The sequence below is a fragment of the Fusarium coffeatum genome (assembly GCF_003316985.1).
Source record: "Fusarium coffeatum strain FIESC_28 chromosome Unknown BRIP53273_contig_49, whole genome shotgun sequence".
Taxonomy (NCBI): domain Eukaryota; kingdom Fungi; phylum Ascomycota; class Sordariomycetes; order Hypocreales; family Nectriaceae; genus Fusarium; species Fusarium coffeatum.
Window position 1 is genome coordinate 108,993 of NW_022157846.1, and position 27,535 is coordinate 136,527.

The 27,535-nt window shown below is 49.4% G+C and overlaps 11 protein-coding genes across 11 annotated transcripts; 6 read left to right on the forward strand and 5 right to left on the reverse strand.

Moving 5' to 3' along the window:
- Positions 1 to 291: 291 nt before the first annotated feature.
- On the forward strand, positions 292 to 1,725 carry FIESC28_02221 (uncharacterized protein; the record flags this gene model as incomplete). The annotated part of the gene is made up of 1 exon (XM_031156371.1): positions 292 to 1,725. One exon carries the CDS (start codon positions 292 to 294, stop codon positions 1,723 to 1,725), a length of 1,434 nt encoding a protein of 477 aa, XP_031019542.1.
- A 425-nt stretch (positions 1,726 to 2,150) lies between these two features.
- On the reverse strand, positions 2,151 to 2,985 carry FIESC28_02222 (uncharacterized protein; the record flags this gene model as incomplete). The annotated part of the gene is made up of 4 exons (XM_031156372.1): positions 2,151 to 2,529; positions 2,595 to 2,750; positions 2,809 to 2,894; positions 2,965 to 2,985. The coding sequence occupies 4 exons, from the start codon at positions 2,983 to 2,985 to the stop codon at positions 2,151 to 2,153; spliced, it is 642 nt and encodes a 213-aa protein (XP_031019543.1).
- Positions 2,986 to 3,755: 770 nt separating this feature from the next.
- FIESC28_02223 (uncharacterized protein) lies at positions 3,756 to 7,226 on the reverse strand (the record flags this gene model as incomplete). The annotated part of the gene is made up of 2 exons (XM_031156373.1): positions 3,756 to 6,506; positions 6,555 to 7,226. 2 exons carry the CDS (start codon positions 7,224 to 7,226, stop codon positions 3,756 to 3,758), a joined length of 3,423 nt encoding a protein of 1,140 aa, XP_031019544.1.
- Positions 7,227 to 9,536: 2,310 nt separating this feature from the next.
- Positions 9,537 to 10,818, forward strand: FIESC28_02224 (uncharacterized protein; the record flags this gene model as incomplete). The annotated part of the gene is made up of 5 exons (XM_031156374.1): positions 9,537 to 9,593; positions 9,653 to 9,710; positions 9,769 to 9,902; positions 9,954 to 10,137; positions 10,190 to 10,818. The coding sequence occupies 5 exons, from the start codon at positions 9,537 to 9,539 to the stop codon at positions 10,816 to 10,818; spliced, it is 1,062 nt and encodes a 353-aa protein (XP_031019545.1).
- A 1,256-nt stretch (positions 10,819 to 12,074) lies between these two features.
- On the forward strand, positions 12,075 to 15,758 carry FIESC28_02225 (uncharacterized protein; the record flags this gene model as incomplete). The annotated part of the gene is made up of 1 exon (XM_031156375.1): positions 12,075 to 15,758. One exon carries the CDS (start codon positions 12,075 to 12,077, stop codon positions 15,756 to 15,758), a length of 3,684 nt encoding a protein of 1,227 aa, XP_031019546.1.
- A 525-nt stretch (positions 15,759 to 16,283) lies between these two features.
- On the forward strand, positions 16,284 to 17,471 carry FIESC28_02226 (uncharacterized protein; the record flags this gene model as incomplete). Its single annotated transcript, XM_031156376.1, has 3 exons — positions 16,284 to 16,424; positions 16,633 to 17,406; positions 17,463 to 17,471. 3 exons carry the CDS (start codon positions 16,284 to 16,286, stop codon positions 17,469 to 17,471), a joined length of 924 nt encoding a protein of 307 aa, XP_031019547.1.
- Positions 17,472 to 17,829: 358 nt separating this feature from the next.
- Positions 17,830 to 19,167, reverse strand: FIESC28_02227 (uncharacterized protein; the record flags this gene model as incomplete). Its single annotated transcript, XM_031156377.1, has 1 exon — positions 17,830 to 19,167. One exon carries the CDS (start codon positions 19,165 to 19,167, stop codon positions 17,830 to 17,832), a length of 1,338 nt encoding a protein of 445 aa, XP_031019548.1.
- A 680-nt stretch (positions 19,168 to 19,847) lies between these two features.
- On the forward strand, positions 19,848 to 21,467 carry FIESC28_02228 (uncharacterized protein; the record flags this gene model as incomplete). Its single annotated transcript, XM_031156378.1, has 3 exons — positions 19,848 to 20,175; positions 20,228 to 21,204; positions 21,258 to 21,467. The coding sequence occupies 3 exons, from the start codon at positions 19,848 to 19,850 to the stop codon at positions 21,465 to 21,467; spliced, it is 1,515 nt and encodes a 504-aa protein (XP_031019549.1).
- Positions 21,468 to 21,785: 318 nt separating this feature from the next.
- Positions 21,786 to 24,869, reverse strand: FIESC28_02229 (uncharacterized protein; the record flags this gene model as incomplete). Its single annotated transcript, XM_031156379.1, has 3 exons — positions 21,786 to 21,962; positions 22,018 to 24,629; positions 24,785 to 24,869. 3 exons carry the CDS (start codon positions 24,867 to 24,869, stop codon positions 21,786 to 21,788), a joined length of 2,874 nt encoding a protein of 957 aa, XP_031019550.1.
- A 705-nt stretch (positions 24,870 to 25,574) lies between these two features.
- Positions 25,575 to 26,311, forward strand: FIESC28_02230 (uncharacterized protein; the record flags this gene model as incomplete). The annotated part of the gene is made up of 2 exons (XM_031156380.1): positions 25,575 to 25,719; positions 25,794 to 26,311. The coding sequence occupies 2 exons, from the start codon at positions 25,575 to 25,577 to the stop codon at positions 26,309 to 26,311; spliced, it is 663 nt and encodes a 220-aa protein (XP_031019551.1).
- Positions 26,312 to 26,592: 281 nt separating this feature from the next.
- Positions 26,593 to 27,227, reverse strand: FIESC28_02231 (uncharacterized protein; the record flags this gene model as incomplete). Its single annotated transcript, XM_031156381.1, has 3 exons — positions 26,593 to 26,880; positions 26,936 to 27,064; positions 27,117 to 27,227. 3 exons carry the CDS (start codon positions 27,225 to 27,227, stop codon positions 26,593 to 26,595), a joined length of 528 nt encoding a protein of 175 aa, XP_031019552.1.
- Between the last annotated feature and the right edge of the window lie 308 nt (positions 27,228 to 27,535).

Genomic DNA, 27,535 nt, shown 5'->3' on the forward strand with positions numbered 1-27,535 from the left:
AGATGAAAGCGATGGCTGGATCAGTAAACGAAGCCACCGTGAAGAGACACGCCGCCTTAAAGCGTGGCAACGGGCCATGCAAATCCCGTGTATAAAAGGGCCAGATACCTTGAGAATCCAGCATGTCGAGGATCCTCCCTAGTGACCATTGAAATCCATTTCTGCTGTTGCTCGACAATCGAACTCATTCGGCCCATCCATTACATATGCATGAGCTGGTTTAGTGGTTCAGAATAACATATTTATCTCCTATTTCCGATATCCACTATCTACATCTACAAGCATCAGAACATGGCACCAAAAGGGCACCGGCCTGGTTCAAGCAGCATGTTTGCCCAGACCACTGAGCCCATACCCTTGCCTGCTCGCTTCGCTCGGATCAAGAAGGATCTAATCGAGGGCAAACAAGACCAGATCAAAGCCTCGTGGACAAGATTACTGGTGAAGCTGAAGGCTGAAATTGATCTCATTGACAAGACGGGGCCTGATATTTACCCTTCTATCGATTTTATCGACCTCAAGAATCCCTCGGTGACGAATGCATTCGCTTCCGGGCTCAAGGACCGCGGGGTCGCAGTGGTTCGAAAGGTGATACCCCATGATCTGGCTACGCAATGGAAGACGGAAACGGAGACACACTTGGAGCACCCTCGAGCTCGACGGCTTCCGACTCATGATCCCCATCTTTATGGCGTGTATTGGTCTCCTGGGCAGATCAAAGCTCGAGCACACGAAAACATCATATATACTCAACGGTTCTTAATGAACCTATGGCACTCTTCCGACCCAAAAGCACTTGTGAGCCCCAACTTTCCTGTCAGCTATGCCGATCGAATGAGGATCAGAAACCCTGGAGATGAAGCTTGTTCCCTTAGCGTTTACGTCGATGGTGGAAGTGTCGAGCGTTGGGAACCAGATGGCTACGGTTCCGCAGCAACTTACCAGCCCATTTTTGATGGTCACTGGGAAGATTGGGAACCGTGGGAGAGCAGCACTCGACTAAAAGTGACGAGTGATTTATACAATGGTGATGGGTCATGCAGCATGTTTCGCATGCTTCAGGGCTGGGTTGCTTTGAGTGATGTTCCTTTTGGCCAAGGTACCCTTCTCTTGTGTCCGATGATTCGACTTACGACTGCATACCTTCTTCTCCGGCCGTTCTTTATTCCCAAAGACTCTTCGCTCTCAGGTCTAGATTTTCTTTCACCAGATAACTGGATTCTCGAAGAACCCCCGTCATCCGTGATTCAAGGTGCATTGCCGTCCTATCCACAAGAGCTCAACGACGCTTTACATCCTCATCTCCAACTCAATCGCAGCATGATACCAATACCAAAGCTTGAACCTGGAGACTACCTCGTTTGGCATCCCGATGCTGTATATGCTCTTGACCGTCGTCACCGTCCAAATACACCGCCCACAACAATTGTATATCTTCCAGCTTGTCCTTTGACTCAGACGAATGCTCTCTACTTGGCCCACCAACGCAAAGGATTCCTGCAAGGTGAACCAGGGCCTGACTTTACCGGAGCTCTTACTGGTGACATAACCATAGGAGGGGAGCAGGCTGTTCGGGAAGTTGGTGAAGCAGGTGGCGTAGACGGTATGAGGGCGATGGGGATTTTGCCATGGGACGAAGATGAGGCTCAGGACGATATTGAATACGCTGTGCTAGAGATGGCCAATGGTGTTTTGTTTCCGGAAAGATATGACGTGGTGTACTGAAACGTTCCTTAATCGCAATAGTAATTACAGCTGGTTGGATAGAAATGCTCAGGTCACATACAGTAATAGCGAGAATAGTGTGGTTGGAATAATGATATCTTGCATATGCCACAGACCCTTGTGACAGAAAACTTCGAAAAGGCTAGCATCCAACATCAGAATTCTATAAATATGAAATTCGAATACAATCTCAAATGGTCGACCGTCCGATCGCCAACTTTACGCCGGTACTTAAACCCGTAACCGATATACCCGTTATTTTACATATTCCGCTTCGGGTGTTCCAGGTCTGTACGTTGTGCGTACCCTGACAGGCGCAGACCTAGACCCATCCTCTGCCCATTCAAGCCAACGATAGAACAGTTATCGGGCATTTTTAGGTGAGCGGGTATCTCTTCCTATAACAGCGTATCACATTACGCTTTTTAGATGCCCTTCCTGCCCTCACCGGTCTGCTGGGTAGCGGCGTACTTGTCGCTGAGCTCATCGTAGCTCTTGTGGAGCTGCTCGCTTTGCTTCTTGAGAGTCTTGAGGTCCTGATCCTTAACCTCGAGCTCCTTTCGGAGACGGGCGAGCTCACCGGGCTTGCCAGCGGCGGCAAGCTTCTCAGCCTCCTTGGTGTTGCTCTTGGTACCCTCGTAAGAGCGGACCTGATCCTCAAGACGCATCACCTCGAGGATCATAACATAGGTGCGGTTAAGGATGAGCGATAGGAAGAGGGTGAAACCACAAAGGTACATGTTGCGTTGAGAGTAGAACTTGCGGGCCTGGACTTCGAGACGCTCGTGACCCATAACGGCGGCACTGTAAGCGAGTAAAAGTCAGTAACGTAGCCAATTGTAATGTCGTAGTTGCGTGGGGTTACATACCCTCCACCCTGCTTGGTCTGTTCGGTAGCGGCGGCGAGCTCGAGCTGGACACGGTAGACACGGTTCACGCTGTCAACAAAGAGGATCAGAATGAAGATAAAGGTAATCTTCATCCAGTACTGAATCTTGGCGACAACGGGGTTCTCGGAAATGAAACTGTGGTTCCTGTTAGTCGCGGTGCTACGCGTGGAAGGGAAAGTTCGTGATAACGCACGTGAAGATCTTTCGCTTCACATTGAAGGGCATGGGGAAGATCAGGAGCATGAACAGTCCCATCTCGAAGACGAGAAGCATGAACACCTGGTTTCTACAGTTAGCGACTCCATTTCTGAGGGTATTGAAGCTCTGTGTCGCGGTTTGGACGACATACAAGAGTGTAGTAGAGCGTCATGGTGACGGCGGTAGCTGACGAGGGGTAAACAGCTAAAAAATGAATTCGTATGCGAGGATTGGAAAGCTCAGAGGGAGCTGTCTGGTTCGAGAGGTATGAGTGTGAAAATGGGAGGAAGAAATCAAATGATTACGAGGGGAGAAAGGGCTTCTGGTTGCGAGGTCTAAGTATTTGTACCTAGGAGGGAGGACGAATGACAAAGGTGGTCAGTTTGGGTTTGGATCTGAACCTGGCAAAAAGCTGGGAAAGCTGTTCCCAGTCGTGCTCTTACTGTTACGCTACGTAGTGCTTCCCTCATCTGAATCGACAACGTCATCGCCTGTGGCTGGAACCTACAGGCCGCTAATGGTGGCATGTGGGGCACAAGCTTCATAAGTGGCTTGTCTAACACGCTTTAATGCTAGTGCAGATCTATCCGTGCCGCGCACCTCCATCTAATGAAGACATAAATACTATACCCTTTCATAAAAATGATATCAAGCCTACCGATTCAGAGACTGGGATAGATTAACAGACAGCTGGAAAGGGCAATGTCTCATACAAGGCAGTCCACTCATTGAAATCAACAGCGCAACTTGAGTCATCATATTATGTATCACGTACCTATCTCTTGGGATAATACTCCAGAAGCCAAGCTATTCCTCACTCAAACCAGAACCTAGTCCTGATCCAAGTAGGAACAGATAGGCGCAGTTCAACATCTAGACTATCCTACAAACGAAGCCAGACTTATATTACAAGCTTCTATACCTAGATCACTGACTGCCGCCCTACCAATCCCCGTCGTCTCTCAACTTGGCCGGCAGGCGCCTATGTCTCCCGACTCTGTCAATGCGCGAACGAACCACCACGTCTTGGTCATCGTCGTCGTCGTCGTTGTCGTCGTCGTCAGCGTTATCATTCTCCAATTGACTTTGAAGCTGCCTGGAGTCTTCAACACCTTCTTCTGTGGGGCTCACGTCTTCCATGCTATCGTTAACAACTTCCACAGGCAGTGGTAGCTGTACAATTGGGCGCACAATTGTATCCGGCACCACGATTTGCTTCTCTTCTCGCTCTTCCGTTTCCTCTGAGACTGACTGTCTAGGTGGTACAGTCGCTGGGGCTGAAGTCGGATTTCGTTTGTATTTTCGAGGCCGACCACTGCCGGGTCTGGCACCTCCTCGTTTGCCTCGCGTTTTAGGTACTCCCCGAGATTTACCGCCCTGCTCTGATGCGGTTGCTTTTCCACCATTTCGCGCACGTTTTCGAAGTCTGGCCGCTGACGACTTGCTAGTTTCATAATCTGACTCTCCATCGGATGGTGTTTCCAGAAGGGAGACATCTGTCCCAGTAGGACGGTACTCCTCTTCTTCCGAGTCCTCCTCGAAAGCGCCCTTCTTGCGTTTGCGTAATGGCTTTGGGGCGAAGCCAAGTGTCTCCGCCAATGCCTCTTCGTCGTCAAGAGCTGTTTGACTTTTCTTCCCCTTTCCGGATTTTTTCTTGTCTGTCTTTGGAGCCTTCCTAGCTACTCCCTCTCCGTTAGGTCGTTTTGATCGCTTCTTGCTATTGTCTTGCCCCCCTTCTATTTTTCCGTCAATCAGCTTCTTTGTCAAGTTAGGGAAGTTCTCTCCGTAGTTGAAAAAGAGTTCTTCTCCAGCTTTAATATCGCGCAGGGCCGTAAACTTAATTCGATATTCGCCATTGACATAGAGAATGCGAGGCGTGATATTGCATCCGTCTTTGTCGCTCTCAGATGCATGATTGATGTAACGACTCAAGTTGCCGTATGTCGCAGCATCTACCCAAAGACCTTCCTTTTCCAAGAGGGTGAAAACATAAGAGATATTAGATGCTTCATCAAATACATCTCCACGCCGAGCTTCACGCCGTACACCTTCGTCGTGACTGATTAACTCTCCAACATATTCAATGATGAAATCGTCTTGGGCGATAGGTTCAACAGTGAACAGTCCGTACCCAACACCCTCAAGCTGACTCTCACCAAGAGCGAGGCTCTTCACTTGGCCACGCTGAAGGGAACAGTTTTGGCAGCCAGTCGAATGTAGAACATCGTCGTCAGTGTTCTCGGGATCAGCTCTCTCCAGTACACCACATGATCCACAAAGATCTGGATCGCATTCGCGATTCAACTGCACGCAGATACATGGCCTATCCCTTTGTTTGGCAAGGCATGTTTTGCCTTGTGAGTGGCAAGCACAGCCAGTAAATTTGTAGGTGCAGGTTTCCACGGAACACCCGCAGTACTTTTCGCAAAGAACTCCGTTCTTAGCACAAATGCAACTGTCGTTAGTGCAGGGGCCATCGTGGGAACAGGGCTCGAAGGTGTCGCGTTTTTGATGCATGTGAGTTTTGGTGTGACTCTCCCAGTCCCCAATGAAAGCCTTCTTGACCCTATCGTACCAGGTGAGTGATCGAAATGCCGGCTTGCTCACTGGCTCAAGCGGAGGTAGTGATATATTGAGACGCCCGTATTCGTTGAAAACGTCGCTACAATCACGGTCAAGAAGCTGGGCAGCTAGGCAGAAGGGGTCTCTTTTGACTTTGCTGTGATCAGCTGTTGCAACAATACATCGCAAAATATAACGTTCATCTTTACTCCAGGCCCGCTGAACCGACAGAGGCTCGGGGTGTGCCGACGACTGGAAGCAATTCCGTTTGCAGGGGCGCGCATGACCATTCATCATGTTGGTTTCCTCGTCAGTGGTGCGCCGTCTCCGTTCAAGGGTTTCTGCAAGACGAGGAAGCATTGAGAGTGCGTGCTTATCGTTTTTCGCGTCATATTCGCCATGCTCGCAAGCATGACTGAAACAAATATGACAACCAAGGATCGAATAACTACCTAGCCAATACTCGATGGCGTCGAGTTCGTTTTCGTTTTGCGTGCTGGGACCGTCCTTAGCGGTCGGTTTTGATTCCATTATGCTGTCGACCGATTCGTCCAGTAGAAGGACGTCACGGAGCTTGATCCGTTTCGTGAGAGGCTGACCCTCGTGAAAGACGCGGTGGAATGCTTGGGTAAATATATCTGCAGCTTTATTTGCCTCAGGCGGGGTAGTCGATCCAGCTGGGCGATGAGAATTCAAAATGTCTGACTTCTGCCGAGGCGTAATTGCATTTTCGGGTTCACTACTTGCCATATAACGGATGAGGGTCGACTTGTCGCAACCAGGCAGTGAAAGCTTCTCCAGCCAGTCCTCCAGATAGAGCAAGACAGTTGATGCAAATTCAGAGCGCACAGTAATGCGCACCTTTTCTTCGCGACTCAGGGGTTCAAATCCACTCTCGCGGTCAAGGTCTTCCAATTCCTGTATCCAAAGATTGTATCTTTTGTCTTCCGAGTCTTCAATGTCCCTCAAGTGGGGTACAAATTTCAACATGGTGTTTGGTGTGAGAATGTTCTTTTTGATTTCCACGTGGTGAAAGCGATACTTGGGAACACGCTCTTCATCTGTTTGAATCCGTACGATCCGATAGTGATCATCCCGTCTGTTTTTCTTGGACTTAGTGGCAGTGTGGTCCTTTGAAAAATGTTAGTGCTTCTGCGTACTTGGTTTTGAATTACATACCTTGTGTCTGATTCTCATGGTTTCGCCCTTCTTGGCTGGTACCGGTCCAGTGGTGATACCAGCGAAGAGATCGTTGCCATTGAGAACCCGTCGCTCTGTAGGTTTTGTTGATTCAACGACATAAGTAGTCATGCGGCTGTGTCCATCTTTAATATCCTGACGAAACTCGGTCAACTTTTTTGCAACAGTAGCCACATCCCATTCAGGCTTTCTGGGCGTTTGATATTTGGGAGAGGTAGGTTCAGGTTGTTGCATTGACGTGTCGACATCTTGTTCAACTTCTGGCGTTACCTGACGAGATGCCGAGTTGGAAGCTGACACACTAGACAGCTTTGCCATACTGTGGGCATTGTCGACGCTGACAGTCACTTGAGTCACCTTCTGCTCGCCTTTGATTACTACTGGTGACGGGCGTGCTGGCTCAGTAGAAGGCTGCTTGGGAAAGCTGGCAGTAATGGAAGTCGAAGATCTATTCAGCCTGGGGGGGCTAACAGGTGTGTGGGTGGAAGATGGACGCCGCTCAATAGAGAAATCGGGAGCGAAGCGCGCCTGAGTAGTAGCAGAGTCTGCGCGACAGACAGGAGGGGGCGATGGTGATGATTGAGTTAAATCAATGTGGGTGATAGACTTGGAGCTGACGTTGATGGAGGTGCCAGATTGAAAAGAAGCCATGGTCGCGGCTGATTACTTTGCCTCAAAGTTTAAGTAAGAGAGAGCCAAGCAAGGTAAGGTACGAATGGTGACTGAGGCAGGTGTATCCTGTTATCGATTCCAGCAAGGTTTTCTTAGGATTGCCCCTCTCTTTGATTCGCAACTGCCACCATTCTGCAAAAAGATGAAAGCTTAGGAAGAGGCAGAAAGAAAGAAAGAGAGGGAGAGTGTTGCGACCTGCGGTTGGCGATTCCGTTGTTGTGGGTAGCACCTTTGTAGGTAGACCAGGGAAGGGACGAAAAGAAACACGACTTCCAGAGAGGTAGACGCGTGTGGACAGATTAGAACTTGAACTTGGTATAGAGAAGCAATAGGCGAGACAAGAGGCGCAGTTTGAACGGTATTAACCAAAAGAAACAGAGACTCCGTTGCGCTGCAGTATTTCCAAAGGGTTCTGCACAATTAAAACGATATAATTTGATGGCCGTCTTGTTGACGTTGAAATTCGAGACGAGGCGAAAGATAAATTGAATTGGATGAATGAATCCAATGTTAGACACGCGCTTTGAGAGGAGACTGCAGGGGACGTTGACAGGGGGAGCGCGCTCACTAATCGAGATTAGCGCGCTGTCATTGGCCGTTGAACTTGAAGACTCTCTATCGATGATGGGTTTGGATGGAAACTGAGTACAGCATATAGAGTGATAGATGTGATGGATGCTGGCATTGAATAGTATATTCTTCAAACTGGGATTCACAAATATTACGTTGAATCAGGGCTATATTATTTGATCGCGCATCAATTTTAGTCAACATTTGTATGCATATCTGCTAGTCTATAGTACTGTCAGCGCTCTGACCATGATGATTGAGAGTCTATGGTGCGATTGAAGAACTACAACAACTTGAGAAACAATATCATATTGAACGCTATGCTTCTTTGATTCCTGCTGTGTCTATATCTCATACGTTGTGCATTCTGACTTTCCTGATTCTATATGCTTGTCTAAGTCATCTTAGTAGTCATGTCTCACGTGAACGCCGGAATTGCCGGAGGTACAAGTTGCAGTTACAGCAGCAGCCTTTGCGAATTAAGGGACAGTTGACATAATGCTTGGTGTTGCTCATGTTGATTCCTATTACAGAGTGAAATCTTTTATGATTTCTGTGAAATTTCCAGACGTCAATAAGCTCTTTGAGTAGTCTTTGATAGCTCGGGACTTGGTGATTACTCAACTGCTACTCCACTTAACCTGTTCCTCTCCGGTGATATCAGGAAGCCGACCTGAACCAAGATACAGAACGACTACTACAATGGTCGAATTTAGAGTCAATGATGAGATTATAAGGATTGTGGGAAACGGGGTTTTACAGATTAGACTCGTGTCAAAACCGACCCTAAGGACTGCCCTCGTCAAGTAAAAGACGATATTCCAGATCTTGGGACCCTCTATCCATTGGATGCCTCTTGAAGATCTTCTCAAGTACGGAGAAGACCCTGTTTCACGACATGATCTAAACGGAACTAACCTACCAAACCAAACATGTGAGAAGTCATTGCGGTAATTTAACTTGGCCAGATCGAACAGAACCCCTTGTTTGTTGATCTTTCCAGGCTGGAGACTGCCGGAGGATCGCTCAGTCTAAAAGCCCCTTCACCCACCCAGTGACCAGTGAGCCTCTCGAAACCCTCAAAACTTATGCCGCGATATCGTCATTTTTCATCTTAGAGACACACTAGCGTTGGGCTGGATTCGACCGAAGCTTGGTGGACATGAACCGCATCCGGGATGGGTCAGTCTAGTTCAGTTCAGTTGAGTCTCTCCGGATGCACAGGCGAGTGAGGATCCTTGGCGCAGACAGAAATGCAAGACGTAGACCTGAGACATGCTTGACGTAAGGTAGAAGTACTTGAGAGAATGTAGCGATCACCAGGGGCTACATTGTACACAATACACTAACTGTTAGCGCCCGTCTGTATCCCTCTTCTCTCACCATCCAATTCAGACCAGGTGGGGCCTTGATGACGTCGTTCTCAGCTCCCCATAAAGCCGTGACGATCTTGTTCTCCGCAGCAACAGAACAACACCCACTGCAGCACTACCAAGCCTTGCCCAGTTTCTTGGACTCCCTCTTATAACGTTCCAGCAGCCCGGCCACGATCTTCCTTTTTGTGATTTATTTTCCCGACATCCATCTTTATCCTTGCTTCTCAGCTCTGCAATCCCCACCCGACATTACTTATTCCCTGCCTGTCCTTGTTGGACCCTTTTCTTGTCTGTCAGCTCAGCTCCACCGCTTGTCGCTCGTCGCATTACCACTACTACCATCATGCATCGCACTTATTCTATGCGCCAGACCCGGGCGCCTACTGCCTCCCAGCTCCAGGTATGCAATGCTCCCAGCGTTATCGCACAGATGCAACGGTGAAGTTAACTTGAATGTAGAACCCCCCGCCACCTCCTTCATCCACCAAGTCCGGCCGTCTCTTCAAGAGCAGCTTCGGTAAGCTGATCCACACACCATCTCGACTTTTACAGGACTAACAACATCTTCCCTTCAGGCCATGCCCTCCGCCGAAATGCCGGTGGTGCCTTTGGCCCCGACCTCGCCAAGAAGCTCTCCATGCTGGTCAAGATGGAGAAGAACGTGATGCGAAGCTTGGAGACTGTTGCCCGTGAGCGCATGGAAGTTGCTGTAAGTCCAGTGGATCACACATACACTGAACAGCAAGACTGACTTGAACAGCAACAATTGTCTATCTGGGGTGAGGCCGGAGACGAGGATGTTTCCGACGTTACCGACAAGCTCGGCGTCCTGCTGTACGAGATTGGAGAACTCGAGGACCAATACGTCGACCGATACGACCAATACAGAGTTACTATGAAGAGCATTCGTAACATTGAGGCTTCAGTCCAGCCCAGCCGTGACCGTAAGGATCGCTGAGATTTCATTAAATAGGCATCTACTGACACCAACAACAGGCAAGCAGAAGATTACCGACCAGATTGCTCAACTCAAGTACAAGGAGCCCAACTCACCCAAGATTGTTGTTCTCGAGCAGGAACTCGTCCGAGCTGAGGCTGAGTCCCTTGTCGCTGAGGCCCAGCTGTCCAACATCACCCGCGAGAAGGTCAAGGCAGCCTACACCTACCAATTCGATGCTCTGCGTGAGCATTGTGAGAAGGTCGCTATTATCGCCGGCTACGGAAAGCATCTCCTCGAGCTTATCGACGATACTCCCGTTACACCCGGTGAGACCCGTCAGGCCTATGATGGTTACGAGGCTAGCAAGGCCATCATCCAAGATTGTGAGGATGCTCTCACCAACTGGGTCACTTCCAACGCCGTCGTCTCTTCCAAGCTCTCTACCCGTGCCCGCACACTTTCTCAGCGACGCCGAACCAACATCCGCAACAGGGGAGAGGGCCATGACCTCTCTGGCCAGGATGTTCCCCTGAACGACGGCAGCTCTTGGACCGCTCGCGACCGCGACCTTGATAGTGAAGAGGAGGAAGAGGATGAGGAGGATACCCGTGGCTCCATTCTGGACAGCGACGGCGGTATGAACGGCGAGTCTCGTGGACGCACACAGGAAGCTGTTGCAGCATAGAAGGTGCTCATAATTGATGTGACAAAGTGAACATTGGAGACGACGTAATTACAGGGACGCAATCTTGGCTGTACAAGGCGTTGATGGTAACTTAATGCTGGAGGTTGCAAAACGGCTGTTTGGGTACGGTAACTTTCTCTTGTGGTAGCCTTAGTGTACTTTTAAAGATTAATATTATGTTTGTATTCGCTATTATCATATGAAATTTCCACCCCTGATCTGACTTGCGAATTGCTCTACCTCCATCTTGACGATATGATGTCCTGGTATGACCACTAAACCCAAGTAACGAGAGGTCATGTCGAGTTTGACTGATTGGCCTTCTGCTTCCTCAGCTGCCTTTTCACGCTCCCTGGCAGAAGGCTGACGATACTCATATGTATGAGCCAGGACAATATTCCTATCCTTTATATTTTCTGTCAGTAACAATTCGCCGGTTTAGACATCAACAAACTATAGGGTATCGAGGGGCAAAGACATACAGGGTCGGTGCATTTCAAGGCACCCCAGAATAACCGGCCATCCGACGTGTACACCCGAAGGTTCTTGTTTAAGATAGTCGCAAGGTATTCTCTAGCCGAGTCCGGATTCATCTTGGCTCATGGAATATGTTATCGGGATTGCGAGTGACTGGGCTTCGATGGGAGCGTGGGGAATGTTAGGCTCATTGATTTTGGAAAGTGGAAAATGGGTGATTTTGGGGCGTAATAATAATCCGCTCCTGTAGAAGTAGACACTCACAATTTTAGTGACAACTGCTAGAATAACATTTAAAAAGCGATTGGTAAGAAGTATTTCAATTCTAATATTTAATACATACAGTTCTTTAAACCTATGATACACAAAACCTTATTGAGATGTATGCTTAATTAAGTATGATTCAACCTTCGTAGAATAGAAGCAAGATGACCTCGCTACTTCCACACTCACTACCCTTCAGCACGGGATGGATGATTCCAGGGGATAGATACGCTAGAGGCAGCGGATTAGTGGCGGGCGGCCCCACGCTGACGTTATTCACTTTGAGGACTCATCCCGAAGGCAGACGTGAATTCCACGATCCTTTGCGCAACACCATCTTGAAATCTACACACTCCTTTTTCTTGATAATCATCTGCGCATGCGCTGGCCCATAAACTGCCTTAGTCTCAACTGGACCATGACAATTACTTTCACCAGACGAGGGCGCATCCCTTAGCATCAGGCCTTGTGCCTCTAACACCGCGAGCTTATCCAATTCACGGTCATAGTCCATCATGGGTGTTACCGGTCTCTGGACGGTTGTGCAACCATGCGCGCGACCAACGAACCTAGCGACCCTTAATCGCAAAAGGCTTGCAGTCGATGCCTCGATTTGGATCTACCAATTCCTCAAAGCTGTACGCGACAAGGAAGGAAACGCATTGCGCAACTCGCATGTCGTTGGTTTTTTCCGTCGCATTTGCAAGCTTCTTTGGTACGGTATTGAACCAGTCTTCGTCTTCGATGGCGGTGCACCCGTACTCAAGCGACAGACAATCCAAGGTCGAAAGCGCAGACGTGAAGGCCGTCGCGAAGATGCTGTTCGAACGGCCGGCAAGCTATTGGCAGTACAGATGCAGCGCATTGCGGAAGAAGACCAAGATCGCAGACGAAGAGACCGAGAACGTGATATAGCAGCTAGGGAGGAGGAGCAACAAGAAGTGATTCCAGAAGCTAGCGAGCTCGTCTACGACGATGAGGCTCTCATGTCACAAAACGAACGACAAAAAGGAAGAACATTCCGAAAACAAGACGCTTACCACCTACCAGACCTCAATGGAGGTGGTATTGCAGCAATGGGCAAACCTGAAGATCCAAGAATTATGAGCGTGGAGGAATTGGAAGAATATGCCCGACAATTCCATGAAGGAGAGGACATCAACCTTTACGACTTCAGCAAGATTGATTTTGATGGCGAATTTTTCAAAAGTCTTCCTGCCCCGGATCGATACAATATTCTTAACGCAGCACGACTTAGAAGTCGACTGAGAATGGGCCTTAGTAAGGAACAGCTGGAAGAAATGTTCCCAGATCGCATGGCATTTTCCAAATTTCAGATCGATAGAGTCAAGGAGCGCAACCACCTCACACAACGTCTTATGTACGAAGTGGGCATGACTGGCACTGATCTCACTCTTGGAGTGAACTCAAGAGTTGCTGGTGAAAAGAACAGAGAGTATATCCTTGTGAAGAACGATGGCGCAGAAGGAGGATGGGCTTTGGGTGTGGTCAGCAGGGACAAGGAAATTGGAGAAGCACATAAACCCATTGACGTGGACGCCATTCAAGTTCAATATCAGTCCAAAGAAGACGAGGAAGATGAGGATGAAGATTTCGAAGATGTTCCAATTGAAGGCCTCAACCGACTTCCAAAACCTTCTGCCGCGCAAGTGGCTAGCTATCAAGCGGCTCAGAATGCTGCGACAAGGCGCCGACAATTCTACGGTAGCCATCGAAAAGAATCAACGGCCGAGGACGAAGGATCACTTTTTGTTGGCGATAATGACGACAACACAGGTGGCCTGCTCCAGGAGCCGTCCGAAGACCCGCTGCAGGCTGACGAGCAAGATGATCTCAACCGCGCAATCGCCATGTCACTCCAGAAACAGCATGGTATTGGAGAAGAGTCAGAGAAAGAGGAAGATTTCGAAGACGTCCCTATTGAAGCACCGAAGTGGACACAAAAGTCTGTCGAGTCGCAGAAGCCTATTACAGCCAAGGGTGGCTCCATGATTGCTCATATCGTCAACAACCGAGCAAGTGCTGCTGTACCCAAGCGACAAGAACGTGATACTGCCGCCGACAGCGATAGTGATGAAGATATGCAGACAGTACTTGCAAAGGCAAGAATGCAGAAGAAGTCACAACCAAAACCAAAAGCAAAGTTTGTGCCTGTTGTTGAAAACAAGAAGAACCCATTCGATGGCCCATTGCCATTCCCTAAACTTGATTGGGGTTCGTCTATTTTTGGAAAGAAGAAGACGCAGGCAGCTGGACCAAGCAAGGGCACCGAGGCCACTGATAAAGCGCCGGCCCCATCAAATGAGGAGGAGGAAGAAGAAGATGATATGGCTGGTGGTTTTGAGAGAGAGGCTGTTGATGAGAACGCACCCAAACCCTTGCCACCGTGGATGATTGATGATACAGACATCCGAGAGTCACTCAAGAAGCAGCAAGACGCAGAACGTGAAATCAATAATGCTGATAGACTTGCAGCTGAGGAAGAGGAGAGACTTTACCGCCGAAAGATGCAGGAGCAGCTCATTCACATTGACTCCTCATCAGACGACGATAGTGATGTTGAGGTTCTTGATAAAGCACCTTCACCCAGAAAGGCGGCTCAAAGAGAGGCAAGCGCTGTTGAGGTTAGCGATGAGCCCGAAGTCACCAAGGAGCCTTCCCTTGAGCCTGAAGAATCAGAAGTTGTTCAGACAGAAGGGACAGAGGAGAATAAGGAGGCTACACCCGTACCCGAAGCCCAAGGACTCGCAGACCGTACTCTGACAGAGTCAGCTGAGCCTCCTGCAGAAGATGCCAAGGCTGAGTCCGAGAAGTCTGAATCACCAGAACCGGAATTCGAGGATGTGGTGCCTACCAACACAGTGACCGAAGTTGCAGCAGAGAAGAGTCCTTCGCCTATCTTTGAAGAGCTTCCTTCTATCAGTGCACCCACCGCCAATGAAGGAGGTCAACAAGTCGATCCCGAAGACGATGGTCTCTTCGACGATTTAGAGTATGATGAGTTCAGTGATCCTGGTGACGAGGAGCTCATGGCGTCACTAGCTGAGGAAGCTGAGGAACACGCCCGTTTCGCTAGTGAACTCAATAACAAGACGGCCGAGCAAAACAAGGAGGACTACGAAAGAGAGTTGCGCGCTCTTAGAAGTCAACAGAAGAAAGACCGTCGAGATGCCGACGAGGTGACTCAAGTCATGATCACAGAATGTCAAGCTCTACTTCGTCTGTTTGGTATACCATACATCACAGCTCCTATGGAAGCTGAAGCGCAATGCGCCGAGCTGGTTCAGCTTGGGCTTGTTGATGGCATTGTGACTGACGATTCAGATACCTTCTTGTTCGGTGGCACAAGAGTTTACAAGAATATGTTCAACAGCAACAAATTTGTAGAGTGCTATCTGCTGGGTGACATTGAGAAGGAGTTGTCCTTAACTCGCGACCAGCTCATCTCTCTTGCTCATCTGCTAGGTTCAGATTATACTGAAGGTTTACCTGGAGTGGGACCAGTCACAGCAGTTGAGATCCTCTCTGAGTTCCCTGGCAAATCAGGTCTGGAGCAGTTTCGCGAATGGTGGAAATCGGTACAGGGACAAACACGGCCTAAGGATGCTGATGTTTCGACACCTTTCCGTAAGAAGTTCCGCAAATCACAGGGTACTAAGCTCTTCTTACCTCCCGGGTTCCCCAACCCGGCTGTCTACGATGCCTATTTGCATCCGGAGGTTGATGACAGCAACGAGAACTTCCAATGGGGCGTGCCAGATGTGGAGGGTCTACGACAATTTCTGATGGCTACCATTGGTTGGAGTAAGGAGCGTACAGATGAGGTTCTCGTTCCAGTCATCAAAGACATGAACAAGCGAGACCGTGAAGGAACTCAGAGTAATATCACCAGATTCTTTGGAGGTAGTGTCGGAGCTGGAGCCAGAGATGCGTTCGCGCCAAGGCAGAAAGGCCAAGGTAGCAAGCGCATGGCAGCCGCGGTAGACAGACTGCGGGCGAATGTTGCAGGTGAGGAGCCAGCGAGCGCTGCAAATGGTGGAAGCAAGCGGAAGAGAGCTTCTAGGAGGAATGCAACTAATACAGCCGAGGAAGAAGATGTTGAGGAAGGTGATGAACAGGAAGAGGAGCAAACTACTAGTAGGAGCCGTGGACGTGGTAAGAGAGCGAAGGCTTCATAGGTATTTTGAATCTATAGCTTTATTACAGAGCTTTTGAAATTGGATAAAGAGGATAATCTACTACCGCGCATTTACACGAACAAATAATAATGGAGCACACTAATATCTTATCGAAAACTCATCATTTAGACAGAAGGGAAGTTGTTTATCGACGACATCATCGTTCCTGACATCATCGCAAAGATACCATGATAGGGTAAGATGAAGCTATGATGACGATGGAAATAGCTCGGATTTGCTTATCATAGTCATGACGGCACCTGCCAAACGCGGGGCGTTATCCGAGGGGTGCTTTCCTCCACGGCGCAGGCTAAACTTCGGCAGAATAGGCAAGCACTAGCTCACGTGCCATCTATCAGGCATTGATTTGGTGCTTGCGAAAGCTCGAAAACGCCCCCCAAAAGTAACAGTTTGTCACCTCATTTCAGAGTGTTTTTCCAGCATCTCTTTGTTGTTTTCAACTTCTCCTCTCTCCGTTTTCTATCGCTGCGCGCGCGCATATCCAACAACACAAAAATCGCAAAAATGCCCATGGACGAACGTGAACTTGGGCAGCGCGTCAAGGCGCTCACTAAGTGTGTTGCTGCGAACGAGCCTCCCGAGAATGCTATCAAGCTGCTCGAAACATTAAAGAAGGATGCGTCTCCTACCGAAGAAATGCTAAGGGTACGTCAAATAACGAGTGGGATATGGAGAGCGCAATATTATCTGGACTCCAAGTATATAGCATATTGCCAGCTTTGCGCAAAATTCATGATCGCATTGTTCGCTTTGTCTGCTTATCGCGAAATCTTCAACATGTGATATTTCATGGATATCGCCTTTCTTGGTTTGATTTGGACAGTCTACTAACACTGTGATTTTGCTTTTACAGGCAACAAGAGCTGGTGTCTTTGTCGGCAAACTCAGATCAAATGCCAACAAAGATATCGCACGCGCGGCCTCCGAACTCGTCAGCAAGTGGAAAAAGCTTGTTGAACAGGAGAAGAGCTCGAAGCTGCAAAAGTCAAAGGTCGGCTCAGGATCCCCGGCCCCAGCTCCCGCATCCGCTCCCGCATCGTCGCCTGCGCCTCCTCCCTCGTCTTCTGGAACCTCTGGAGCCAAGTACAAGGGCGATGTCGAGAAGCGCAAGTACGAGACCGACAACGTCAACGTCAAGCGAACCGAATCGAGCGTGCGAAACTCATGCATTGGTCTTATATACAACGGCCTGGCCTACCGATCGACGGCATCCGAGAGTGATGTTATCAACAGAGCTATTGCTGTTGAGAATGCTGCCTTTGTTAAGTTCAAGGGAGAGACACCCGACTACAAGAAGAAGATGCGATCGCTTTTCACCAACCTCAAGAACAAGTCCAACAGGGAACTCGGAAAGAGCGTTCTGTCCGGAGAAATTTCTGCTGAAAAGTTTGTCGTCATGACTGACGATGAGCTCAAGAGCGAGGAGCAGCGTAAGAAGGAGCTCGAGCTGGAGAGGGAGAACATGAAGATGGCCCAGGTGCCCCAGGAGCAGAAGAGTATCAGTGAGAGTCTGGAGTGTGGTCGATGCAAGAAGAAGCAGGTCAGCTACACGCAAGCGCAGACCCGAGCTGCTGATGAACCTATGACCACTTTCTGCGAGTGCATGGCTTGCGGACACCGATGGAAGGTACGTATCTTGGAATGTCTAGAAGCATTCAATTATGAAACTAACACATTTGACAGTTCTCTTAGTCAAATGCACTTGAAGTGGAGACAGAGAGGAGTGGCGTTTCTTTTGGCGCAGAAGAACATCTATCTACATTTGCTTGGGTTCAATCTGCAACCGTGTATAGGAGAAGGTCAAGGAGTTACGGGAACTGGAGCGGCGACTCAAAACAAAACACGTTTAATAATACCAGACGAGGAAAGATCATATGCGCTTTAAATACCTTTCTCTCTTTGCTTTTTTATTAAACTTACCTGGGGTAGAGATTCAGAGAGTAGGCGCCAATTTTGGTGAATAGACCATTCTCAATGCTCGCTATAAATTTGCCTATTGCCGTTATACATATACATACAATTCGTTCATTTTTTAGTTAAAGCTTTAAGCTTATACCTTGTGGTCAGGGATCCCTAGCTCGGTGAACAGATTGGTCGCTTCCTCCTCACTCTCAAGGCCCATCTCCTTGATATGCTTCCAGAACTTGCTGAGATGTCTTGTTCCGGAATCGCAGAGAATAGTTACAACACGGCTCCCCTTGGGGAGTCTCATAGCTGTTTCGACAGCAGCGACACAGTTGACTGAACTGCTGCTGCCAACGAAAATACCATCGTGCTCGACTAGCCAGCGGGCCATGCGGCAGGCTTGCTCATCTGTTACCCGCACAGCATCATCAATAAGTTCACGACCTGCTTCAAAATTCTCAGTCAAGCGTGTGATACCAATGCCCTCAACCATAGTGTCGACCTGCTGTCTGCGACGAGTGCCCTCGCGCTCTGTAGAGGAGTACATGACACCATGGCGGACCTTGTTGTAGAGACCACTGCCCTGAGGATCAGCGAGGACTACTTTGATGCCATCCTTTTGTTGCTCTTCCTTGAGATACTTTGCTACACCGGACACTGTTCCTCCCGTGCCTGCTCCTGCGACAAAAGCATCCAGCTTGCCGTTCGTTTGTCCCCAAATTTCAGGACCAGTGGTGTTGAAGTGTGCTTTCCAGTTAGCTTCGGACTCGAATTGATTCGCAAAGAAACCCTTGCTGCCGTCCTTTGCCTTGCTAGCATGTTCTTCCGCCCTTCGTCGTGCAAGGTTAACGAAGTGATCGGGACTGGTGATAGGTGCAGGCGTAACTCGCTCGACTGTTGCGCCGAGATGGAGGAGCAGGTCAGATTTCTCGAGAGCCATATCGCTGGGCATGCAGATATGAGCCCTGTAGCCCATGGCTCGCGCAAGTGTTGCCAGTGAGATACCCGTACTTCCGACTGTGCCTTCATAGATGGTATCGCCTTTGTGTGGTGTGAGAAGACCTCTAGCTTCCGCCTCACGAATCATATTAAGCGCAACACGATCCTTTGGCGAGTTTCCAGCGCCATTGAGGAACTCAGCCTTGGCCATGATAACCCGGCCTGTAGCTTCTGACAAGGACTGGATTTTGATAAGAGGCGTGTTACCAATGGTAGCCTCTATACCATTGGCCAGTCCATGCCTTGCACCATCGTAAAAAGTTGGCGTCGAAGGCAAAGACTCTCGATCCTGAAGCTCAACAGGATCACCCCAAAATAGACTCGATCTTCTTCCACCGCCGGTATTCGCACGTCTCTTTTGTTGAAACCTTCTCTCGAGATCTGGGTAAAAGTCCTTGAAACCGAGAGTAACGAGAATACCGGTTGTGAAAGCAAAGGCGACGGCGGCTGAGCCGTAAGCCTTTGGATGGTCGCTAAGCGACATTATTGAGAAAAGGTTCCCAATCCAAGATCAGTTGGGCTTTTGTTGTAGGATTAGAAGACCTGCATCATCGGTTGTGGTGAAGCTTAAAGTTGGTCTTGGCTGAGGTTGAGCTTAAAGCTATGAGTGAGTAGATTTGGAGTGAGGTGAACCCTGGCGTGTGCGTGATGTCATGTGGAGCTTGTTCTTGTGTAAGTATAAGCGCCATGAAATATAGAAGCTATAGCCACGGCTTGGCTCGATATTATCTTCGTCACTACCTATCTATAAACCAAGTTTCCATAGGAGCTTCATACAAGCAATTCTTAATTATCTCTAGATTTGAATCGTACTATTTCGACTAAGGAAAAACATCGAAGGTATTGGCTTGTTGACTCTCATTTAGCCACAGCATCCCATAGTTTCAGTATCAGTCTCGCTTAGTCGACGACCTCAAATGGTTCAAAGGGTCACTATGCACTGAATCATGAATTCGAAAAGAGACTCAGGTCGCTCAAATAGGAAAACTTGCGCATAATCACCTCTAAATGACTCCATGTCAGTGGTGATCTATCCAACACTTCCCCCCTCAACCCGAGGAACACCCGACAAATCAAAGACCCACCCCATCCAATGTAAAGCATCTCAAACACCAAAATCAAACCAGACAGTCATGTTCACGATATTTTAGAGAACATCTCAAAATGGACTCCCCAATCGTGGCCCAGCTCTTTCGTCAGCTCTTTCACCATCGGCCTCCAGGCTGTAAAAGCATCAGAAACCTTCCCCGCCTCCGCAATGGCCTTCGAACCACCACCGCTATCAGCCAGAACCGCTTCTATGCTGCGGGACGACCTTCGAGCGATCGCGGAATGAAGACAAATGAGAGTCGATGGCAGCAAAGGACGAATCTCTTACCTCAGGATCGGTCGGCGGAGTTTGCCGAGTACCCTTATATAACTGCTGCCGAGCTTAAGGAACGAACTGAACGGCCGCGCAAGGTTAAGATGTTGCTAAGAGACTTTATTGACGGTAAGCTTCTCTACCGGTTTACTGTTCGAGCAAATACTAACTTTAGCTGCAGACAGCCTTTATAACCCCTCCTACGGGTACTTCTCCAAACAAGCTGTCATCTTTAGCCCAGGCGAGCCCTTCGACTTCAACTCGATGCGCGACGAGATCGAATTTCAAGCCGAGCTAGGCCGTCGATACACCGAATTCGAAGACATACTCGACGACCGCGAGGGCGAGAACCCAACACGCCAGCTGTGGCATACACCCACTGAGCTCTTCCGTCCTTACTACGGCGAAGCCATTGCTCGCTACCTCGTCTCCAACTACCGCCTTACCACATATCCTTACCACGATCTTCTAATCTACGAAATGGGTGCTGGTCGCGGAACGCTGATGTTGAATATTCTTGACTATATTCGCGAAGTCGACCCCCAAGTTTATGCTCGTACGAAATTCAACATTATTGAAATTTCGTCTACCCTTGCTGCGCTACAGAACAGACATCTTTTGTCAACAGCTGCATCTCGGGGCCACGCAGACAAGGTCGAGATTATCAACCGCTCCATCTTCGAATGGGATCAATACGTTCCTTCACCATGCTTCTTCCTGGCCATGGAAGTCTTCGATAACTTCTCTCACGACGGTATTCGCTACGACATCAACACCGAGCAACCCCTCCAAGGCCACGTTCTGATCGATGGTGATGGTGATTTCTACGAGTTCTACGTACATGAGCTAGATCCTCTCGCAGCGCGATACTTCCGAGTTCGTCATGCCGCTACAGGAGGCAACTACCCCAAGCCGTACCCCAACAATGCTGTTCTGCGCTACCTCTCCAGCAAGATGCCCTTTGCCGCCAACCTTTCCGACCCCGAGTTCATCCCCACTAGACTCATGCAATTCTTCGACGTGCTTGAGAAGTACTTCCCAGGTCATCGTCTCGTGACATCTGACTTTGATTGGCTACCCCAAGCTATCAAGGGAATGAATGCGCCTGTTGTCCAGACAAGATATCACAGGAGGATGGTGCCCGTCACAACACCCTTGGTAAGTTCTCGCCATACTGCAACTGATAGAGTCAACATGCTAACAAGTCCCAGGTTCACCAGGGTTACTTTGATATTCTGTTCCCCACAGATTTCCAAGTCACAGAAGCCATCTACCGTGCCATCACAGGCAAGCTGACCCGTGTCATGTCGCATGGTGATTTCATGCGCAAGTGGGCGTTTGTTGAGGACACCGAGACTCGAAGTGGCGAGAACCCCTTGATATCCAACTACCGCAACGCCAGTGTTCTTGTAACCGTGTAAAAATAGTCTTGTACAAAAGCAAAAGGGCAACGTTATATACGTCCCGTATACATCAAATGAATAAAAGCATAACATATACCCTTCCACAATGGCTTCATGACTGTTAATGTTGGTTCTTTTTTATTGGTATACTCTCTCATGGCACGACAAACAGCTCTGCCTACTAAAAACGCTCTATATCATTCCATTTTGTCTGTCCCAATTCCCAATATTACTCCGTGTGAATGACAAAATATATCATCCCTTAAGATAGAGTGAGCTGATATACTTAAACCCCCTTTGAGTAGAGTAAATACACATTTCTTGTTATTTTTTATTTTACAGCTTGAGCTTCTCGTTGAGCCACTTGGTAGCAGTCTCAACACCCTCGTCGAGGTTCTCAGGCTTGGTACCCTGGCCTTGTCGTGTAGGCTCCTTACCACCGGAGCGGCCACCAACGACCTCGGACACGGAAGCAGCCCATTGCTCGGCAGTGACACCCTGGTCCTTAAGGTGCTAAAGAAAACGTTAGCCAACATATTCACGTAACAATATTCAAGGGATAACCTACAGTTCCGACATAGACACCGTGGGCAACAGCGCCCTCCTCAGGGCTGCCACCAAAGACGTAGACAGTCTTCTCCTTATCCTTACCCTGGTAGTGCTTGACAACCTCCATCAGAGCCTTGGAGGTGGCGCTGACGGGCAGGCGGCCAACAAACCACTTAGCATCCTTGTTGGTGTCGAAGTGCTTCTTGACAGTATCGAGAGCAACCTTGGACTCAGCCTTCTGGCGCTTCTTCTGCTCAGCAGTGACAGCGGCGTTGATCTTCTGGTAACGCTGGTTGAAAGAGTCCTTGGTCAAGGCAGAGATGGTCAGCTGGCTGAGCTCCACGCTCACAGCCTTCATCTGAGCCTCCTTCTCAGGACCGAAAGGCAGCTGGTCAAGAGCGTCAATCTTCTTGGAGAACTCATCGGCCTCACGCTGAACCTGGTGAGCAGCCTCGCCAGTGTAGGCGATGATACGACGGATACCCTTTGCGATACCGCTCTCCTCAATGAGGATGAGGTCCTTGATCAGACCGGTCTGCTCGACGTGGGTACCACCACAGAACTCAACACTGTACTGGCGCCACTCGGGCTTCTTGGGGTCGGCAAGCATCTCATCGATATCTTTGCCGATGGAGACAACACGGACGGGATCGGGGTAGGTCTCGCCAAAGACAGCACGGCAACCCTCAATGGCGCGGGCCTTCTCCAGGTCAACTTCCTTGGAGTAGATCTTGTCGCCACGACGGATGTACTCGTTGGACATATCCTCGATCTTCTTGAGCTCCTCAATCTTGACACCGGTCTTGTGAGAGAAATCGAAACGGAGCTTCTCGTTATCCACAAGAGAACCCTTCTGGTTGACCTCATCACCGAGAACCTCTCGCAGAGAGTGGTTCAGGATGTGAGTGCCACTGTGGTTGTTGCGGATGGGCGATCGGCGAAGCTCATCGTACTCGCAGATGACCTTGTCTCCAGAAGACAAGGCACCGTACTCGATGTAACCGTTGTGGAGGATGTAGCCACCGTAGTTCTGAACATCAAGAACCTTGAACTCGGCAACATCGTCAATGACGATGCGTCCAGTATCAGCGACCTGACCACCTGACTCGGCGTAGAAGTTGGTCTTGTCAACCAGAAGACCAAGAGCAGTCTTCTCAGGGACATCCTTGGTTGATTTGAGGAATGTCTTGCCGTCGTAGATAAGCTGGACTTGACCAGTGCTGTCACCCTGGACAAACTTGGCATCGTCGTTGGTTCGCTCAACCTTGAGTTCCTTCTCAAGCTCGGAGATCTGGTGGACGTTGAGCTTGGCGAAGGTCTGGACGGACTCCTTGACTGCCTTACTGGCTTCGCGAGCCTTGTCCTGGGCAGCCTTGACTTCCTCGTCGTTAATCTCGAGGTTGCGCTCCTCGGCCATCAGTCGGGTAAGATCGACGGGGAAACCGAAGGTGTCGTAAAGTCGCCAGACAACATCACCCTTGAGCTTCTTGGCACCGTCCTTGATAGCCTCAGCAGCATACTTCTCGAATTGAGCCTCACCACGATCCAGAGTCTTGGCGAAGGCAACCTCCTCCTCATCAAGAATCTCCTTGATGTCTTGCTGCTTCTTGACGAGCTCGGGGAATTGCTCGCCCATTTGGTCTACAAGGGCAGGGAGGATCTTGGAGAAGAAAGCACCGATATCGGCGTTGAAGTACTTTCGGGCGTATCGAACACCACGTCGCAACACACGTCGAACGACGTAACCTCGGCCATCGTTGTTGGGAACGGCACCGTCAGCGATGGAGAAAGAGAGGGTTCGAATGTGATCAGCAACTACACGGTAGGCAGTGTCAATGCCATCGGCATCATCCTTACCGTACTTGTCGGCGTAGGGTCGAGCGCCGGTGACTTCCTGGATCTTCTTGAAAAGAGGAGTGAAGCAGTCGGTGGCATAGTTAGAGACTGTGTCCTGGAGGGCAGAGACGAGTCGCTCATAGCCCATACCGGTGTCGATGTGCTTGGCGGGCAGAGACTTGAGGCTACCATCCTTTTGACGGTCGTATTGCATGAAAACGTTGTTCCAAACCTCAACAACCATGGGGTCATCCATGTTGACTAGGCTTGCAGCGTTTCGGCCACCAACCTTGTCGTAGTGAATCTCACTGCAAGGACCGCAAGGACCCTGGTCACCCATCTCCCAGAAGTTATCCTTCATGTTTCCAGGAAGGATGTGGTCTTCAGGGACACCAACGGACAGCCAGAGCTCCTTGGCCTCCAGATCAGGCTCCAGCTTCAACTTCTCATCACCCTCAAAGTATGTGACGTACAGGCGAGAGGGATCCAGACCGTACACCTTTGTGAGAAGCTCCCATGAATATGAAACGGCCTCCTTCTTGAAGTAGTCGCCGAAAGACCAGTTACCCAACATCTCGAAGAATGTGTGGTGATAGCTATCCTTGCCGACGTCGTCGAGATCGTTGTGCTTGCCACCAGCACGGATACACTTCTGACTGTCGACAGCGGCCTTCATGCCGGCCATGGGATCGGTCTTGCCAATGGTGCCGAGGAAGATGGGCTTGAACTGGTTCATGCCCGCATTGGTGAAGAGCAGGGTGGGGTCATTGTGAGGGACGACTGATGAAGAGGGCACTGCAAAGTGAAGTCTTGTTAGCAAGTCGTGAGTCAGACATAGAAAAAGGTAAAGTTGATTATAGCTTTGTTGAGAGCCTCATAAAGAAACTGAGCATAGTTCTAGCGTCCTTAGACGTCGTAGAACGCAGTGCCCGCACTATCGCATCGCATACCAATTGTGTGACCCCTCTGCTCAAAGTACTCGAGAAAGGTCTTGCGCACGCGCGCAGCGGGCCACTTGAGCTCCGACTCGGCCATGGTCGCGCTGGAATAAGACCGACGTAGAATAAAAAAAGGAAACCTCTTGTTAGTCGCAGTCCTTAGGAAATTCCGAGCGGGAGAAGTAATCGTTGCCGGTCGTAGAGGAGGAATTGTAGTGGTAGTGGGGGTTTCTGATTGAAGATTGTGGAGGAGAAGTTGATGTTGCTGGGGTTTGAATTGGAGATGGAGATTGAGTGGCGTAGGTGCAGCAGCCGCAGCGGTAGGCGGAGAGGAGTAGAAAGTTCTACAAGAATGAGTCAAGACCGGGACGGATACATAAGGCCCACGCTCGCCCGCGCCCGTACTCGACCTGCTAAAGTAGCTGGATTTCAAGCTCCGGGGCAGACAGCGCCGATTCCAACACCCGTAACCGCTATCGCAACCACTGAAGCTCCGATTCCAACCCCTAACAGCAGTCGAGCTGATACTCCTGCGATTGATAGACGCCCACATCGAAGGCAACGCAACGCAACGCAACACAGCAGAACGTCTTGAACCTTTCTGTACCTACCAATCTCTAAGAAAAAAGGGAACACGTTACGCAAAGTCAATTCTGACAAAGCTCATCCTGACCACGCGTGACTGTGTCGCCTGGGTCCTTTTTCGAGTTGTTGATTCGACGTTTGACAGGCGTTGAAGGGTTAAAAGCTCGCCTTTCTATTCTAGACCACTGCAGAATTGACCACTACACTGGGTCGCATCATGTTACAGACCCCCTCATCCTCCGCACCGGCTACTGCGATGGTTACCGAAGGCGTCGATAAATCACAACGATCACGGCGGAAGAGAAAGGCGGACACTCAGGATAATGAACGACTTTCTAAGCGCCTGAGTTTGCTCAACCTTGGTATGTATTCTTATCAACATGAACATCCTATTACACTTCATTTATCTGAATTCAAACTAACATAGCACTTACAGAGAAGAGCGGGAACAAGCTCTATGTCCCTGTTGAAGAGCCGACAGCTTCAATACCGGCCGTTCCTACATCTTCCTCGAATACTCCTAATGTACCCGCGAATCTTCCAACTCCTGACGAGACTATGCAATTAGACGATTCAAAACACAAAGTATACATCTACAATATCGACGACGAACTCTCCTCTGATAGCGAAAGCGATGATCCCGGTAAACTCGTCTTCCTCCCTGACATCGAAAAGCACCTGCGCGCAAACCGCATCCCTCCATCTGTGCTGGCCAATAGTGAAGGTGAATTGGCAGGCATGCAGGTTGTTCTTTACAGCGATCCGAAGTCTTTGACGGTTCCTGAGGATAAAGATAGTGTGCGCAAGGCCATCATCGAATCGAGACAGCGCGCAAGAGAACAGCAACGCTTAGAAAGAGAGGGGAAGATCGAGGTTCCGGCAATAGAGAACAGCACCGTGAGTAATGACATGCCACCAGGCGCAGATGATCCAGACGCAATGGATCTAGATTAGAAGGACAGTAAACGGATGTAACAGGAACAACGACATATACCCACAGCGACTGGAGTTTGGTCATGGTCGAATTACCACCGAGAGATTGGCACTTATTGTAACAATTGCCAGATGCAATAATTTGTATTTCTATGCTAAAATAACCACACTTGATAGAGTTTCAATTTGATACTTTCCCACCAGCCGCAGCCATGCTATTGACGTGTGTTTGAATTTAATAATTGATCCTATCATGCACATACCCCTCGAACTATCTAGGCCTTGCCAGCCAGTCGCATTGTTCATCGCGGAGGAGGAGGCCCAGCAGGAGGAGCATAATAATCCGCAGGTCCATCCACGCCTCTCTGCTGTTGCCCTTGCGACGGATCAATCTTGGCGCCGTTGGGAGGTTCTTCGTACACGGGCGGTCGTGAGGGATCGTAGACTGGCGGAGGAGGCATGTTCTGCATGGGATAACCGCCTTGTTGCTGACCATAGTAGCCATTTGGTGGAGCGTAGTAGTATGTGTTCGGCGGCGGGTAGGCGTATCGGGGATCGACTTGGGCCATCATGTTCCTACTAACGAAGCACTAGCAAGGTTGTCAGTTGGTCGTTCAGTGAAGTTGTATCACATGTTTGACTTACTCGATGATATGCTAACGGTCGCAAACCCTTTTGAATCCTCTTCTTCGCATGCCAGTATCCGCCAACAATCCAGAGTGTAAAGGCCAGGACTATCACAGCGAGAATGGTCCACTTGACAATGTATCCTTCCTGTGGCTTAATTAGTCGCGAGGCCTCCGTGAAGCATGCGATCAGTACTCACCCTACTATACCACCAGTAGACATCATCGTCGTCGCGGTTGGAAGTATCCCATGTGTAAGTATCCTCATCCTCTTCTCTACGCGCCAGCGCATGCCTCACGAAAGTTGCCATATTGGCGATGAAGATGTCGTATGTCAAGAATCAGTTGTATGTTGTTGTAGAAATGGATAGATCGAGAACGAAATACAGATGAATTTCAGTTGCCGGTCCAGTGGAGTTGCCAAGGCGCCCCAGTGTACGGTTACTCGTAAACAACCTGGAAGTTCCAATGGATGGCAGGGATGAAAGGGTATAAGGTAAGGTAGGTATCAAACGTCAGCTTGATCAACAAGAAGGAATGGCCCCCAGGAAAAAAGAGAGAGTATGTGGAGGTCAGAAAATAAAGGAAGGGCTAAGGGAGGGAGGGATTAGTATAGGAT